Here is a 15,553-nt window from a genome sequence, read left to right on the forward strand (position 1 = left end):
TCCACATTCCTTCCTTCAGGGACATAGAGCACTGCATATAATCGAAACATATGCCTTTGGACAAGTCACTCTACTTCCCTGTGCCTGGGTTTCTTCATTTATAACAGGATAATGATGATTTCTCTGTCATTCTCATGGGATGAAATGTTAAAATAACTGATACATGAACCATGAGTGGAACATCAATTATGATGGCAAAGTGCTTTGAGGCCTTCAGGAAAACACTGTTGTTCCCATGTGCTTATTGGTACCAGTTTTCAGGCATATTATATCTAATTAATGGCCAGCTGACATAAAATGTCAGCTCTATTTACAAGCAGGGCAAGATATTAGGGGCATTCAAATGAAAGCCATAATGAGATTACTACACACCTATCAGAAAGGCTAAAGCAAAAAAATAGTCACAGTAGCAAAGGCTGGTGAGAACAGGCATAAATTAGATCATCCACACACTGTTGGTGGAAATGTAAAATGGTATAGCCACTCTGGACAATATTTCGGTAATTTTTTTGTAAAGCTAACATTTACTTATGATCTAGCAATTGCATTCTTGGGCATTTATCTGAGAGAAATGGAAACTTATGTTTATACAAAACCTATGCACAAACGTTCAAAGCAGCTTTATTTGTAATAGCCAAAGAATAGAAACAGCCCAGAAGTCTTTCAGTGGGCAAACAGTTAAACAAACTGTGGTACATCCGCACCATGGAATCTTACTCAGCAATGAAAAGGAACCAACTATTGATACACACAACAACTTGAATGAATAAATTTCCGGAGAATTATGCTGAGTGAAAAAAAGCCGATCTCAAGAAGTTACTATGTGAGTCTATTTATGACACATTCTTGAAATGACAAAAATTAGAGAAATGGGAAACAGTAGTAGATGTCATGGATTAGAGCCAAGGGGAGGAGGCCGAAGGAAGGTGGATATGGTTACAAAAGAGTAACAAGAGATGCTTGTGATGGAATTGTTCAGTATTGGACTGTGGCGGTGGGTACATGAAACTTCATACACAATACAATTCCGTAGAACTAAGTTCACACACATTAACAGGTACAGAGAGGAGTACAAGTAAAACAGGAAATCTGGACTAGGTGCGTAGATTGTTACCAATATCCTGATATTATACTATGTTTCTGCAAGATGTTACCATCAGAGAAAACGTGGATAAAGGGCACGAAGGACGCACGGGTCTCTGTTATTTCTTACAACCATGTATGAATCTACAATGATCTCAAACTAAAAAGTTTAATTTAAAAAATCGAGGCAAGATTTAGAGCCAGGTGGTCAGAATTCACCTTGACAGTGTTCTGAGGGGGTTGATGTTGCTGATGCGTGTTAGAACAGGGAAACCATTCCGTTCCATTGTTCTGAGATTTCATCCAGAGCTCACATTGCCTGCAGAGTAGGAAGAGGGCTAGGAGTAAGAATAGAGCACCCCACAGATAGAAATGACACAAGGAGGCGGATTTTGGTGGTCCTTCCTCCTTACTAAGATTTAATAATGTCTCTCTAGACCCCAGGACACAGATAATAACAACGGCTTCCATCAGAGATCGAGCAGAGAATAGAAGTGGGTCAGATTCAAAGCACTGTCTAGCTGGCCTTGGGGCTGGGTCTGGATGCAGCTTCTGGTCCTACAGCCTTGGCTGTGACTGGATTAAGTTTGGGACTTTGCCACCTGTAAGCACCATTGCCAGGCATGCTGGAAATAGTCCTGGGGAGCCAGGTTATTGGCGAGCTGCTTCTCTGGAGACGTTAACCCAAAGCTACGGTTTGCTCTTCAGTTTCATGGCAGATGACGTGTGGTGACTAAGAATCTGACTCTTGGCTGTTTGGCCCTTTTGGGAAGGTTTTCTGTCTTGAGAGAGTAGAGTGTACTTGAATTGTGAAGTCAGGAGACGTTGGTACATGATGTTTCTGTTTTCTTTGAAGTTGTAGGACAGTCACATCTGGACAGCAACATTGAGGATCAAGAGATTGTCACTAATCCGCCGGATATTTGCCAAGTTGTGGAAGTGACCACTGAGAGCGATGAACAGCCGGTCAGCATGAGTGAGCTCTACCCTCTGCAGATTTCTCCTGTGTCTTCCTACGCAGGTAAGGGGGAGGAGGGGACCGGTGGAACTGAGCAAGGAGCAGGGGAAGGCAGTCCTTTAGTCTAGGGTCACCCGTTTCACCACACGGCAAAAAACAAAACAAAACAAACAAACAAACAAAAAAAAACCTCTCCTCTCTCCTGGGGATTGTTCTTGCTTTAATTTCCTCAACCAAAATCATCTTGGACACTTTTGTTCTCACCCATAACATTTTCATGCATGACTAACAAATAAATAAGATTTCTTTGGGGGAAAATAGTTCATCCGAGTCTACTTTACTTGCACGAATTATCAGAAATTTGGAAGAGTGTTTGTAATGGAATCTGAGTTTAACCAAGCTGGATAGGACCTTAGCGATCATCTCTTTCAATTCCTTCATTTTGGGAAGCGAAGGGACTTGTTCCATGTCACACAGCCAGTAAGTGTTTGGGTCAGGACTTGAACTAAACTTTCAGACCCCAAGACCCATTTCATTCCACCGGGTTTACTTGTCACTTCCACATATGTTCCCTTTCTTTTTCGATTTAGTACAGCTTCTGATTGGGCCAGGCAACTGAGCCCATTTCTGATTCCCCAGGGAATGCCCACATAATTGCAGGAACTGGCCCAGACGGGTTTAGAACCCGATTCAGTTGGTTCTTCCATCTTTACAGGATAAATTGATGGATTCTTTTTCCTACTAGCGTTACATCATCTTATGCTCTCTTCCAAGTGATCTCCATTTAGTTTTCTTGGGACGCAATTGTAATTAGAAAATATAAATTACGAGTCAGTGTTATTGCTTGCAAACATTGAAAATAAAAAGCAGAGGCCCTATCATGAGTAACTACAGTCAGCTCTAACAAATGGTTCAGGAATTCTTCCCAGTGTCTTTTTTATGTGCGGCCAAATAGAGTGTCTTTCAGCTGAGGGGCCACCCCAGTGACTGGCACAGAATCAGCATTAGAATTAGGCTGATTCAAATGACAGGTTGTTTGTGAATTATCGGTCCTAAATAACCGGAACCACAATTTTCTTCTTAAAAATTGTGGTAAAATATACATAACATAAAATTTTCCATTTTTCCTATTTTTAAGTGTACAGTTCAGTGGCATTAAGCGCATTCACACTGTTGTGCAACCCTCTCGACCAGCCATCTCCGGAACATTTTCATCTTGTAAAACTGAAACCTAACTCCCACTCCCTCCTCCCCCCAGCCTCTGCCAACCACCATTTTACTTTCTATGAATTTGGCTACTCTAGGCACCTCATGTAAGTGGAATCATACAGCATTTGTCCTTTTGCGACTGCCTTGTTTCACTTACGTGATGTCCTCAGGTCCGAACTTTCTTTTGTGCGAGGAACACTAAAGGAATGTAAGACCAAACCTTGCCTACAAGGAGCTTATCATCTGTCAAACAGGTTAAGCTTGTTATCAGCTACTTTTATTCATCAAGCATATTTTGAACTCCTATGTGCGGGTCCCTTGTTGGCCTTTGCCAGTCCCCACTAATAATAACTATGATTTCTTGCATGTGTATTGTGCCCTGGGAGCTGTGCTGATGCTTGGAATCCATTGCCTTAATTGTATTAAGAATAACCCTATCAGCCTGGGTACCATCACTATTCCCTCTTGAAAAGTTAGGAATTCAGGGCCAGTCTGGGTAAAGCAGCATGTCCAAGGATGAACAACAGAGCAGCACAGTTGGAACCCACGTGTAGCTTATGCCAAAAGACTGCTCTTCATCCTTCTGTCCTAATGCTGCCCTGGACAGCCACATCCATGGTCTCAGAGACCCACCAAGGGAGGCAGAGCAGAATGTTTCTGCCTTAATTTTATAGCAGGTATAACCGAAGCTTAAAACACTAAGCTACTCTGCTTATGTTTACATAGCTCTGGCTAAAAATCTGTGACTTATTTCTGTATCATGCTGCTGCAGGCATTACATCCCATGTAGTTTTTTTTTTTTTTTTTTAAGGGGTTGGGGCTTTGGAATAGACTTTTTCTGTTGCTGTGTTGAGTAAGACTTTTGTAAAGTCTTCGTGGAGATTCTGGAAAGACCTCTTCTTGCTGTTCTGCCAGCAGTGGCATTTTGCTTTAACAGAAGAATCCCAAGAACAGCTGATTCATGCAGAGAGAAATGAAAATTTCATTACCCTTTTCAGGATATTTGCATAGGTTTGAAAAAAAAGGATTTCAGTGCCAGGCTGGCAGGCAGCGGGGTTTTGTTGGAGCCTGGCCTTTAGTTCTTTCTGTTGTTTTCATTGTCTGAATTCTCCAAAACCCTTTGGAGGGAAGCATATTGGTTGGAGCCAAAATGTTTCATCACTACTATTTTTCCAGAGCCTACAGACACATAAGAAATGTATCCGTTACTGACCATGGCCAGTTTGTCTTATTTAGGCAGGAATTTTAGAGCATGCTGCTGGGAAAGGCAGCTTTTCAGTTGTATTCACCTTCCCACCTTCGTGTTCTCCAACAGGATTGGCTGTTTGCCTGTTTTCCATGACAGGGTTTTTTTTGTTTGGATTATTCAACTGAATTTCAGCCTCCTCCAACCACTTCCATTCATTTGTTTAGGAAACTGGTATTTGGAGGCTGTTGTTAGCTATTTTTTCCCCCTACTGATCACTGAAATATAATCCCAGTAATATTACAAAACCACATTCAGTTTGCAAGGCTGTCTTCTCCATGGTCTAAATACTATGGTGAGCAAGAAGACAGACAGCTTCTTCGAGTGGAAATACTTGCATGGGACATTTTAAGACAACGTGAAATTCTAGTTGGATTTGTAAACCTTTCATCCTGGGGAGGGACGTCCCAAAGCCCAGTCTTGGGAAACTAGAGGAGAGTCATTTCATTTTCAAAGGTCGACCATAAAGTGGCCTCTTGCTTGATGTGTGGCACCAAGATTTTATTAGGTTCTCGATGGTTTCGTAAAAGAAAGCCACAAGAGCATTTTGGGGAAGGCCGGATAAGAGGATGGAGACTGGCTAGAAAGAAAACATGGTACAAAGGATTAACCAGTTATAACCGAGGGAATGGAGATGGCCCGATGACCAGCGACCAGGAGTGAAGATTCTGGGTCCTTATGGAAACCATTGCATTCTGTTGGGTGTGGCAGAGATAAAAGTGCTTTGAGATTAAGACGACTCGATTTAAACCTTTCCATTGAGGCTTCTAGTGAAAGTAATTGAGGAAACGATCTAGGGCAAGAAATCCTCTTCAATCTTAATAAGACTTGTTGAAGAAGAGCCCTCCAGAAGATGGACCAGGATGTCAGAGTGCAGAAATGCTTCATCATAAAACATACTGTCTCCCCCTCATAATGTTCCTGAGATGGTTTGACAGTAAAAACTGGGCCGAAGTGGAGTCTTAACCTGAAACGAGGGTTCTGCAGCCCTGGAGCTGCAGCCCTGGAAGGAGAATCTGTGAGCTCATCTAATCCAAAGCTTTCCCTTCCCTCTCACCTGGTTGCTTTCAGGGAGACTGAGACCAGAGAGATGAAAGGAATTACTCATGTACCTGTTAATGCTCTTTCGACTTATTCGGACCATGCTGGGGAAGCAACTCTCAAATATTTGTCTTCTGTTGGATGCAAAGTAAATAAAAAACAAATCCAAATGAATCAAAGGGGAAAATGAAATAACTCGTGTTGATATTTCAGCAGTAACGTGACTCTGGAAGCAGCAGCTGCAGTGAGCTCATTCGGGGTATAAGAAGTCATCTTGAACATGGCGCTGGTGAAGTCAAACCATGCAAACAGAGGAAAACGGCCATGAGTACCCCCAACAAAGCACTTCAGGGGTAGCTATGAGAACCACTCTTATTCTAGAGAGCAGGGCCTTGGGTCCTCAGGCTGGAGCTTCAAGCATCTTCTGCTCCTAGGCTGAAGGCACCCAAGGCCATTCTTTTAAACAGTAACAATTAGAAATCTCAGTGTGCTAATACGAAGAATCTTTATAACTACTTCAAAAGCAGTTGATCTTAATTTAGAAACAGCGCTCTCAACTCACATTTATGTCTAAATTAACAGTTTAGAACGTGTGTGTCTTGTCTCCAGCTATTTCCCTGAAGTTGAAAACTGGGCATTTAAAGTTCAGTTATCATTCTGACCACGTTCCTGGTCTGTGCAAGGTCTTTCTGAGGGGTCTCACCCGGGGTCTGACAGGTTCCAACTCTCCCACAACGTGGGCTGTGGTGGGATACCAGGCCCTTGGTGTTAACTGCTCATTTTCACATCTTTCCAGCCCCCAAAGCATGCCCATTAGCATCTGTTTGTTTTTATTTGAAGGGGAAAGGAACAGAAGATGATGATAGTTATGAGGAATAATCAGGAGTGGAGAGGCCTAGACATATATGAAAGGAAGAGAAACCTTGGCTTGAGAGTACAGAGAAAGCTGAGCATTAAAACGGAAAGGGGATCTTGAAATCCCATCAGAGGCAGGAGCGGCGGGCATGCTTCAGAACCAGTTGCTGTGTTCAGTACCTCAGGCCCCGAGCACAAGTGCCGTGTTATTTTCTCTCCTCTACGCTGACTCAGTCTGCAACTTTGGCAGGTTTCTCAACATCTCTGTTCCTCATTTTTCTTGGGAGTGGCACACTGATTCCTGCCTCCTCGGGGTGCGAGCTAGCGGGAGGGTTCTGTGAGGAAGGGGTTGGGGATTTTCCTTTCTGTTGTTCCAAAAACAATTCTGTTGTTTTTGAGTGGTAACATTTCTCCCTCCTGGCATTGCCACTTTGTCTTGCTGGCTGGTGCCATTACCAGCTGAGGGTGTGTCGCTCCCAGTCAGGGCAGCTTTAGAGAAGTCTGCTCAGTCTGAGGAGACGATAAACCTGTCTTCAGTTGCTCACGGTCACTCTCGGCCGTGATCACTCGTGTCCGGGAGAAGTCACTGCAGAACGGTGACCGAGAAACATGCCAAAAGGCTCTAGGTAGGGCCAATATGTGGAGTTCTCGTTTTCTTTGTTTAAGGAACCTCTGGCTCAGTGTGTCCATTTGTTCTTTAGCCTTTAATACATAGAAAGTCTGGGCTGTGGCTGGAGCTCTGGGCATTAGAAAGGGCTCTGCCTGGGCTGGGTCTGTCCCAGCCGTGCCACCAGCAAGAGGTGAGACTAGAGACCAGTTTCTCTGTAGGCTTGGCTGAAGGGGAGTTTAACAGGGGACGGTAGGAGCTGCTCCCCAGTTTAGAATTCTCGTGAGGGCTAAAGGACCCCTGCCTACAAAGGCGCCCGCACAGCCTGGCACTCTGCATTCCATTAACGGTCACTGTCACGGTTTCTCTTTAAGCCTCATCTGTGAAATGAACGGCCCAGCCTCAGGGGTTGCTAAGGGTCTGTGTACGTCAGAAGTTCTACCTTCTGTACTTTCATTGCTCAAAGCTGTGAGCACTGAACAACTGCACACCAGCAATTTTTTTACTTAAAAAAATGTTCAATTTTACTTTAAAAAGTTAAAATTTTTTTTTACTTAAATCTTGTATTATAGGTACAGGTGATATGTGATCACTAGCTATTAACTTAGAGTCTGTTATTCGAGCATGTGCACATACATCCAGTGTGGACCAGGGCTGAGGAGCTCGGCTCAGAGGCACGCGTAGCATTTACGGAGCGTGCGCTGTGTGCACCAGGCCCTGCGCTGGGCCTTTGCCCACACTCTCACGCACTCGTCACGCAGCCCTCTTTGGAACATGTATACTCCCCTTTTGTAGACGAGGAAACTGCAGCTCAACGAGGTTAAGTAACGTGCTCCATGCCTCACAGCTGGCAGGCAGAATCAGGATGGCAATGGAATTAGTTATCTGTGGCTGCATAACAGTCTAACGAACAAACCTAGTGACTTGAAACAACACACATTTATTATCCTGCCGTTTTGAGTGTCAGGAGTGCAGGCATGGCCAAGCTGGGTCCTCTGCTCAGGGTACTCGCTGTACAGTCCTGCAGTCAAGATGCAGTCCAGGGTTGATGTCCTGTCTAAGGACCGAAGGGGGATGATTTTCATTCAGGTCCCCGTGGTTTGGAGCAGAATGTGGTTCTTTGAAGGTTATCACATCGAGGGCCCCAGTTTCTTGCTGGATGTTGACTGGAAGCAGCCCTTAATTTTTTCTCATGTGAGCTTTACGAACGTGGCTGCTCGCTTCCTCGAGGCCAGCAAGAGAAAGTCTCCTCACAGGACAGATTTCAGTTTTACCTTACGCAATCACACACATCATCCCATCCCTTTCGCCGTGTTCTGTTGGAGTCACAGGTCCCATCCACAATCTCAAGGAGGAAATCCCACAAGAAAATCAACACCAGGGGATGAGGGGCATGGTGGCCACCCTAGAATCTGTCCATCCACAGTAACCCGGGTGGGAGATGCAACTGATAAATCCAAGATATAAGTGCTAAAGAGGTACGAGGTAAAGGAGGGATCAGTCGAATGGGGGTGATCTAGGGCAGGAGTCCCCAACCCCCGGACCGTGGACTGGTATCAATCCTTAGCCTGTTAGGAACCAGGCCTCACAGCAGGAGGCGAGCGGTGGGCAAGTGACCAAAGCTTCATCTGTATTTGCAGCCACTCCCCAATGTAGCATCACCGCCTCAGCTCCACCTCAGATCATCAGGCATTAGATTCTCATAGGAGCACCGGTCCCTGGTGCCAAAAAGGTTGGGGACCGCTGATCTAGGGAGTCCCTGAGTTGGGACTAGATGAACTCTGACACAGACTGGAGGAGAGAACCAGTGTGGGGCATCGTGGGGAGAGCAGTGGTGAGGACTGGGTCTGGCGTGGAGGCAGGAGTGAGCAGGGGGCACCGGGAGACGGGCACCAGGGGGACCAGCACCCCATCCTGGGACGTGGCGGCCGTGAGTCAACTTAGCCTGGCCCTTGGAAAGTGAGCCACTCCTCAATTCTAAAACCTTTCTCCCAAGGGCTAAAATCAGAAGAACCATATTGACTCTAGCATCTCCCAAGTACGAGGGTTTGACCTTACAGAGGGGACAAAGATTACGAGTTTAGTTACTCATTTATCTTTGGAGAAGTGCTGATACATTTTCTTAAACACTGCCTGAGCCTCGAAACAAGTTTGTGTGGCGGGAATGATGGCCCTGTGTTTTTCTCTCTGTGAACAGAAAGCGAAACTACCGATAGTGTGCCCAGTGATGAAGAGAGCTCCGAGGTAAGCACGGCTGCCGCGGCTCACTCCCGCCACGTGGGGGGAAGGCGTCCCGACCAGCACTGGGGCTTCCTTGCCGCTGGTTAAGTTTCTTTTCTTTTGATCGTGATTTTTACTTCGGACGTTTTTTTTTGTGTGTGTGTGTGTGTGTCTCTCTGGTAAAATACACGGAACATTAAATTTACCGTACTTTTGGATTTTGAATTATAATACTGAGCTTTGGGAACCGAATGGGAGGAAAGGGAGTGAGATGTTAGCATTAGAAAGAGAGGCTATGACGGCAGGAAAAGGAAATTGAAGTCGAGGCTGGGAAATGTTGATCTTACTACTATAAACATCCTAATTCACAAGCAGAAATAGAATGTCCGGGTGGCCAAAAGCGATGACCGGAAGTGAACGTCAGAAAGTGCTAAGCAAAAGTATCACCACAGGTACCTGGAGTCCCCTCCCCCTGTGATCCCTGCCCAGAGGCCACAGAGGCCAGGTGTGTGTTCAGTCTTGATTTTCAGTCGCCTGCTTCCCATTTCCCTCCTCTAGGCTGGGCTCACACAATGGCAGGAAATGGCTGTAACAGTGATGGAAAGCATTCCTGCTAAAGCCTGCTTTGTGTCTGTGTTTGAGAGAGAGGCAGAGAGAGAGACAGAGAGAGGCAGAGAGAGAGACAGAGAGAGACAGAGAGAGAAGCAGAAACAGGGACAGAGACTAATGACTGTTCGAATTAGTGATTTCCCAGTGTACTAAATACTTTCAAGTATAGCCCAGGAATTCTGAAAAGACAATGCTAGGTGTAGATACTCACATACATTCCGACCCCATTTTCTCAAGGTCAGGATTTCAACTTCTCTGAAGGAAGCCACATTTGAGGCCAGGTATTTGCTTGGTACACTGGAGCTCTAAGCTGCACCCACTTGAAAGCCATCAAGGGGCATTCACTGTCTGGTACTGAGTTTCTCACTTCCCTCCCTTTGAAAATGCAGGTTGACTCAAAGATCGGATTGGGCCACCAATGAGGAACCGAGTCGCCATGACAAAGCAGCCATCATGGCCCAAAACCTACCTAGTGATCAGGCCGGGCAGCCAGAGTAGAGGGAACTGGAAACCAAGTTGCCGCCTTTTTTTCCTGCCTTCATAGAACAGTCTTGGCTGTGTTTCTGGGAGGTAGCAAATGGGAATTGCTAAAAAAGGGAAGAGAAACCATTGCTCGGGGTATGGATAGCTGGGTACGGATTTCAGTTGAGGGAGGTAGAGTTGCTAAGCTTCTGTTCTTTCCACAACTCCTAAGAGGTTCAGTTAAACACTAACACGTGAGAAACAGTGGCGTATTTTTTTTTTTTTTAAAAAAAGCCATTCAATGGAAGGCAAAGAAAATAGCTATTTTAATTATTTCTTTTGAAAGGGACGACCACACTGGCGGAAGAGGAACATTGAAGGCAAACAGTACCTCAGCAACATGGGGACACGAAGCACCTACCTGCTGCCCAGCATGGCGACTTTCGTGACTTCCAACAAGCCAGATCTCCAGGTCACCATCAAAGAGGAGAGCTACCCACTGCCTTTCAGCAGCTCCTGGCCCCCTTACCCAGATCACCCCCTCACTTCCTCCATGACCCCAGCACCCAGCAGCAGTCGGCCAGACCGGGAGACCCGGGCCAGTGTCATCAAGAAGACGTCAGATATCACCCAGGCCCGTGTCAAGAGCTGTTAAGCCTTTGACTTCCCCTGGTGATTGTTGGGATTTCTTGGCTTTGTTTTGTTGTTTGTTTGTATTTTATTTTTCTCTCTGACACCTATTTTAGACAAATCTAAGGGAAAAAGCCTTGACAATAGAACATTGATTGCTGTGTCCAACTCCAGTACTGGAGCTTCTTTTTAACTCAGGACTCCAGCCCATTGGTAGACGCGTATCTCTAGAGCCTGCTGGATCTCCCAGGGCTGCTCCCTCAAGTTCAAGGACGTCATAGGACCAACAGCCACACGGGCAGTGAGGTGTGCTGCATTGCCTGCGGTCAAGGCCAGCATGGTGGAGTGGATGCCTCAGAACGGCTGAGAAAATGTGAACTAGCTGGAATTTTTTATTCTTGTGAATATGTACATAGGGCAGTACTAGCGACGTTGCAGTCGGCTTCTGCACCTTATCTTAAAGCACTTACAGATAGACCTTGTGATCTTGCTCTATTTCACAGCACATTCAGCATCCCCCTTCCCTGCCCTTCATCGTGCCTCCCACCTCCATCTCCATCCCATCCCATCCCATCCCATCCCATCCCATCCCATCCCATCCCATCCCATCCCATCCCATCCCGTCCCGTCCCGTCCCGTCCCATCTCATCCCATCCCATCCCATCCCATCCCATCCGATCCCATCCCGTCCAGTTCCTTTCATCCTCTTCCTCCCTCAAAGGCTGTGTTCCACATCCCTGAGGAGGAGGAGGAGAAAATGAACTTCTCCACAGATGTCCCATTTTAAGACTGCTTAAAAAAAAAAGAGAGAAAATCTTTCTAATCTGCTATGCTTGAATGCCACGCGGTACAAAGGAAAACTATCATGGAGATCTTATGCAAATTCCCAGATTTGAAGACAAAAAAAAATAACTCTAATTCTAACCAGAGCAAGCTTTTTTATTTTTTATACAGGGGAATATTTTATTCAAGGTAAAATTCTAAAGAAAATATAATTGTTTTTTATCTTTTCTACAGCAAATTTATAATTTTAAGATTCCTTTTCTTGTTTATCAGCAGTTATTACATCCTTGTGGCACATTTTTTTTTTAATTTTGTAAAGGTGAAAAAGCTTTTATGAGCTCATGTAGCAATCAGATTATCCTGTGGATTGATAATAAATGAATATGATATATAGTTAAATTTTTAATGGGCATCACGCCTGGCTTTGTCTCTACTTTAGAGCACACCCATGGAACAGGACTGACAAAGTGTCATTTCTTCTTGGGGACCAAAAGTTTTTTCCTTTTCCACCACAAGAAACTCTGGATGCTCCTACTGTGCTGATATGAATGGCTTTCTCTGCAAAGGGCTCATCTCGAGCCAGGTGCTGTGTGGAAAGTTTTACAGGTTACCCTCCGTACTCATCCAGGTTGTGTACAGGGGTAAGGGTTTATCTCCAGTTCACGTGGAGGAAAAGGAAACTTAAAGTGAAAATGCCTTTACTCGAGGTTATATAGGTAGTACGAGTGAAGGGCGTGCGTTAAGATCAAGTCTGGTGTGACCGTGCAGGGAAGTCTTTTTAACAGCTGCACCTACTACTCTCCACTGCTGTGAGCAGATGCCACCCACCTCCGCTTTCAAGACTGGGAAATGCTTGTTGGGTTTCTACTTTACATGCGTCTTCTTTCTAGGACTTGGGGCTTTAGACGTAGAATCTGCCCTTAGAATTTGGGGCATATATTTTCAGGTGAGAAATGAGATTTCAAGAACCCCAGACTCCATCACCCATTTGGTATTTCCAGGTGTATCCTTGACCTTAGGAAAGCCATTGTACTAACCTCTCATGCTCCCACAAGGTCCATAAAATCAGGACAGGAAGACTTAGCTACCTGCCTACTACCCCGGGGGTGTTGTGGGGAGATTACCAAGTTAACATTTGAAAAGGTTTCTTCAGTGAAAGAACAAAGGGCTGTTTTTATGCCTCTCTCAGTGTATGGCTGCAGATATAATTAGGGGTCATAAAATTATCCAGCCCTGAACAAAAATTAACTGAAGCATTTTACTGGTTGATGTGTTGTCGTTGAAATGCCGCATATTGATGGTTGACCGCTTCTGTGAGGAGTACTTTGTTGACCATGTGTTTACCTCCATTTCACAGGAAGGCCTCACTTTCTTAGTGAAAGGAGGAGTCACAAGGAAGAAAGAGGTGCTCCAGGTCTCCTCGGCACTGTGCTCTTCAGTTAAGGCCTGCTCTTCTCCCAGGTCTTAAATAAACGAGTCTTTGTGACTTATTTCTAAATCCTTTTCGTTAGTCATCCTGTTTTAAAATGTTGCCCTAAGTCCTATGCCCTGGCAATTGAAGGGTTAAGGGTAGCCCTGTTCCCTGTCCCCCTTCCCTCTTCCCAACACAGAAAGGGCACCCGACTCCCATCCTGCCCCTTTCCGCAGCTTCGCAGGTGCCAAACTTCATCCCATTTGCCTTTCCCACTTCTATGGCTGTAACTGGAAGAACCTGACCAGGTAAAAGAAAATTCAGGATTTGGAAATGCACAGTTGAAGAACTAAAGATCATCCACTGCGAATGAGGCCATGAAAAACAGAATCACGTTTAAATTATTTCTGAGGAAGGCTGTATCGTTTCTAAGAATTACTTGCCAGCAGTGTAAGGAAACAAGCTAGTTATACAGAGCAGTGCCTAGGGTCTACATGAGAAGGAAAAACCAGTGAGCTGGGGCATTTCATGGGCTCAGACCTGGTCAGAAGAAGTACTAGGGACGTGCTTAGTTGGGCTGGCATCTGCGTGAGCTGACATGCTTTCATGATGGGCTTGGTTATGTGTATATGTGTGTGTGTGTGTTTTAAGTAGCAAGTGCCATGTGGCAACCTTTGGAACAATAGTCTCCATTCTTTGCAGCCAGCACCCAGGTCCCTCCCTGATAATGAGGAGCATTGTCCAGCTGTAAACTGTGACTCCAGTGACAGGAACTGTTGCCTTCTCATAAGGTTGAACAAACCCAGCATATCCTGGAACTGCGAAGGGCTTCCAGAACACCATTTGCAAATGTCTAAATAAATTCTTGCTGAAGCATAGTGTTTTTTCCATGTTTTGATGAAGTAACTGCCAGGGGAGGTGTTTAGTCTATTTAAATGTATTTATAGAGAAGAAATAGACATGGATAACAAATGCACAGAACACAAATCTATTGGAAATTAAAATCCGAAAATAGTGTGCCCCTCCCCCCCCAAAAAAAAATTTAAAGCGTACTAACTATCAAGTAACTGCTACAAAGATGAAAATGTTAGGAAGGAGGAAGATTAGTGATTTGGCTTCAGGATTCTAAATTTTCGAACTTGTGCTTTTGGAAGTATTTTGCATGTGAATGAAAAAGATGTCAAGCCCCAAATGGCCTCCTGCCCTAAGCCAGAGAGATGGAACATTAGACATTCCATTTGCTTGAGGCCAGTCTCTGAATGTTGAATTAATTAAGTTTTAAAAGCCCCCTGTTATTCTAGCAATGGACAAACAGACCCAGATAAAAGGTGAAACTAAGAACCCACCATTCTGCCAAATTTCTACTAAAGAAAGACAAAAAAACATGCTGGGGTGAGGCTTATAAGTAGGTAGCCAAGATGGGTCCCTGGCATACAGTGTCAGCTATCCAGTGTCTCAGTACCAGTTTTGGTTTGGAAAGAGAATGGAGGCAGAAACTGGTTCTTACCTGGTGGTGTCCAGCTACCTCATCCTGAAATTCCATCCTGTGGCATACCCAGGGCCAGGATGCTCAGAGCCAGTGGAACCTGAAGCTGACCATCCAGGGGGCCGGGAGCCAGCTTTCCATCTGTTCCCAGGCTGCAGCAGACCCCTCCCCCAAGGGTGTCACAGTCTATGGGACTGTAAGCTTCTGAAGCCTGTGTCTCAGTCACATTTGCTTCCCAACATGTGGAATGAGGTTGGCTATACACTAGGCAGTCACCCCCAGGATCTCCTCCTCCTCTGGGATCACCACACGAGTGTCAAAAAACAGGGCTGGGACCTTGGGCTGCGCCCGCCCCTTCGGATCATGGCCAGCCGCAGACCTGGAGAGGAGAGCCCAGTTGTGCTCGGCTTCAGATCAGGAGATGCAAGAAGATGGTGGGTGAGATGTTTGTTCCCTCCTGAGGCTGCTTGGCCTCTAGGCCCCCACCAGCCTTCCAGACACTGAGACCATCCCTTGCCTCTGCTTGGGCATTGCTGACCCTGCTGTGTGGACAAATGAGGGTTTTTTGCAGAGGCTGCTTTCTGCGGCCACAGTAACAACAGGTGCAGGAGCTCCTTGTCTCTGCTACTGAAAATAGTGCCTGCAAGGAAGGAAGTGGCCAAGGCTAATAGCTGGTCTTAGCAAAAATGTTAAGTCTGTCCAAGAACTTGAGTCATGCTGTGAAAAGATCAAGATGTAAGACATTTCAGAGTTCACATAGTCTGAAAAGAACATTTTCTGGAGTCCTTTGACGAATTAAGAAGAAAAGTAGTGTGTGTGCCTCTGTTCCCCTAAGCAAGCTGCCCTTTGGAGAGTTGGTCAGTTTCTCTGTATCTGCTTTATAAACATGTTCAAACAGAGATTGCTGGCTCTGTGGAATGTATTGTGCTGGATTGTGCAACTGCTGCTCGGTT

At 45.3% G+C, this 15,553-nt stretch overlaps 1 protein-coding gene across 2 annotated transcripts in view; it reads left to right on the plus strand.

The window, feature by feature from the left end:
• The window catches only part of IRF2 (interferon regulatory factor 2), a 75,198-nt gene extending 63,867 nt beyond the window's left edge, over positions 1–11,331 (plus strand). For both annotated transcript variants that reach the window (XM_011364027.2, XM_011364026.2), the window contains exons 7-9: positions 1,940–2,104; positions 9,197–9,243; positions 10,637–11,331. In XM_011364027.2, the coding sequence (XP_011362329.1) occupies positions 1,940–2,104; positions 9,197–9,243; positions 10,637–10,945 (521 nt within the window). In that variant the 3' untranslated portion in view covers positions 10,946–11,331. The remainder of the gene's footprint in view (positions 1–1,939; positions 2,105–9,196; positions 9,244–10,636) is intronic.
• The last annotated feature ends 4,222 nt before the right edge of the window (positions 11,332–15,553 follow it).

This window comes from Pteropus vampyrus, unplaced genomic scaffold (genome assembly GCF_000151845.1).
Source record: "Pteropus vampyrus isolate Shadow unplaced genomic scaffold, Pvam_2.0 Scaffold92, whole genome shotgun sequence".
In the NCBI taxonomy this organism is placed as follows: domain Eukaryota; kingdom Metazoa; phylum Chordata; class Mammalia; order Chiroptera; family Pteropodidae; genus Pteropus; species Pteropus vampyrus.